This window comes from Phodopus roborovskii, unplaced genomic scaffold, assembly GCF_943737965.1.
Source record: "Phodopus roborovskii unplaced genomic scaffold, PHOROB, whole genome shotgun sequence".
NCBI classification, from domain to species: Eukaryota; Metazoa; Chordata; class Mammalia; order Rodentia; family Cricetidae; genus Phodopus; species Phodopus roborovskii.
This window is the reverse complement of record NW_026126540.1, coordinates 27,842,660-27,844,296: the sequence shown is the minus strand read 5'-3', so window position 1 is coordinate 27,844,296 and position 1,637 is coordinate 27,842,660. Positions and strand designations below refer to the sequence as shown.

Genomic DNA, 1,637 nt, shown 5'->3' with positions numbered 1-1,637 from the left:
AACATCTACGGCTCAAGTACCTGAAGAAGACAATTTACTGTCTGGTCATTTTCTAAAAAACACAGAAAGAAGCGTATCTTTTATTACTATTACTTGCATGTATAAGTTACAATAATAGCCTAAGTCTTCTTTACAGCCAATTTTCCATAAATATTAAATTACCAAAGTAATGGTATTTTCTAAGTTTTCAAAATGATCCTTAGATTTTCATATATCAGTAGAAAAATAAATCAGACAATTGCATTTATTAATTTAGGCAATGTTTCCCAATAAAAATGTAGAAATACTTAAGTTTACATATTACAAGGTACCAACACAAAGTCAAAATCCACAATTATACACTCATAAAAAATCTAAACATCATCTTCAGAAGAAGCAGTTTCTGTACAGGATTTACAGACATCTAACCACACACTGTGTCTTCAGTGTGCTATGGAGTTCAGAGGTTCTGCTCGGATGTTTCCCTAGTCCAGTGCAGAGTCTGTCTCTTCATCAATTTCTCCAATGACTGCTACGTTGTCACCTCTCACGATGTATAATCCCAATACCACTTGTTCTACTCCTTGTGAAGAGCTGAATACCCTCTCGTGGCTTTCATCCAAAATTGAATTAATGGTCTGGTCAAAACCTTTTAGTGTTCCCACAATCATTCTTCCATCAGAAGTGATAACAGCAACGGTTCGGTTGATGTAGTTCTCCAAGGTGGACGTCATGCTGCTGGGTCCGGAGGTTCATTCAAAACTTAACAAAGCATATTTACAGAAATAGGGGTTATCTACTTCTCATCCTGTCAGCACGGAATCAGGACAGCTCCCAGGGTCTGGAGTGACAGCTGGCATCCCGAGACAAAAAACCAGGGAAGCATCAGTTCCCAAGAAATTTTAGGGGAAAATATTGGAGCTTCCAGGAACGGTCACATCTGTCCCATGTGTGACTGACAAAGTGACACTAAAAACCGCCAGGAGAATCATCAATATTATGAGAGAGAAGAGAGCGTGCAGGCCTCGAGGTCCCAGCAGTATTCTGTGCTGAGTGGACATCCACCTGTTCTTCCCTTGTGAGACCGTCCCTGTGGGCTTTGCCTCATCTGGAGACGGGTTGGACAAGCACCCATATACTGCTCTGAAGCTAGGCTGCAGGGCTCCCAACAAGCAAGCAAAAACAAAAACATTTCAATCTGATTTTCATCAATCCCTGATCTAGAACAATTTACTAATTTACAGGAAACTTGGGAAACATCAAATGGACCTCTGAGGTGCAAATTTAGATCACAAAGATGTCCTACAGGACAAATAGCTGGTTTAAAAGTAAATTGAAACAATTGGAGAAGGAAGCATTAGACTGGAGATGACATCAAAGGACTGGAGATAGCACCCAGTGGTAAGCATTGGTCTAGCATGCCCAGGGCCTGATGTTTGATCCACTGGGTGGGGGGCGGGAGGGGGGGGAATCAAACAGACAAACACAGCAATCAAACAGGGGAAGGTGTTCAAAGAAACTGAAACATAAATTTGACCTCAAGAAATCTCTGTGAAAAGAACGGTCAAAGGATTTACTGAAAAAGAATGATTTGGAGCACAGAAAGATGGATTCAGAGGGGAGACAAAATAGTAAACACACAAAGAGATTTCTGGCAA

At 40.7% G+C, this 1,637-nt stretch overlaps 1 protein-coding gene across 1 annotated transcript; it reads right to left on the bottom strand.

Moving 5' to 3' along the window:
• Positions 1-226: 226 nt before the first annotated feature.
• Positions 227-727, bottom strand: LOC127232639 (U6 snRNA-associated Sm-like protein LSm8). The gene has a single exon (XM_051198800.1). It carries the CDS (start codon positions 711-713, stop codon positions 465-467), a length of 249 nt encoding a protein of 82 aa, XP_051054757.1. The 5' UTR covers positions 714-727; the 3' UTR covers positions 227-464.
• Between the last annotated feature and the right edge of the window lie 910 nt (positions 728-1,637).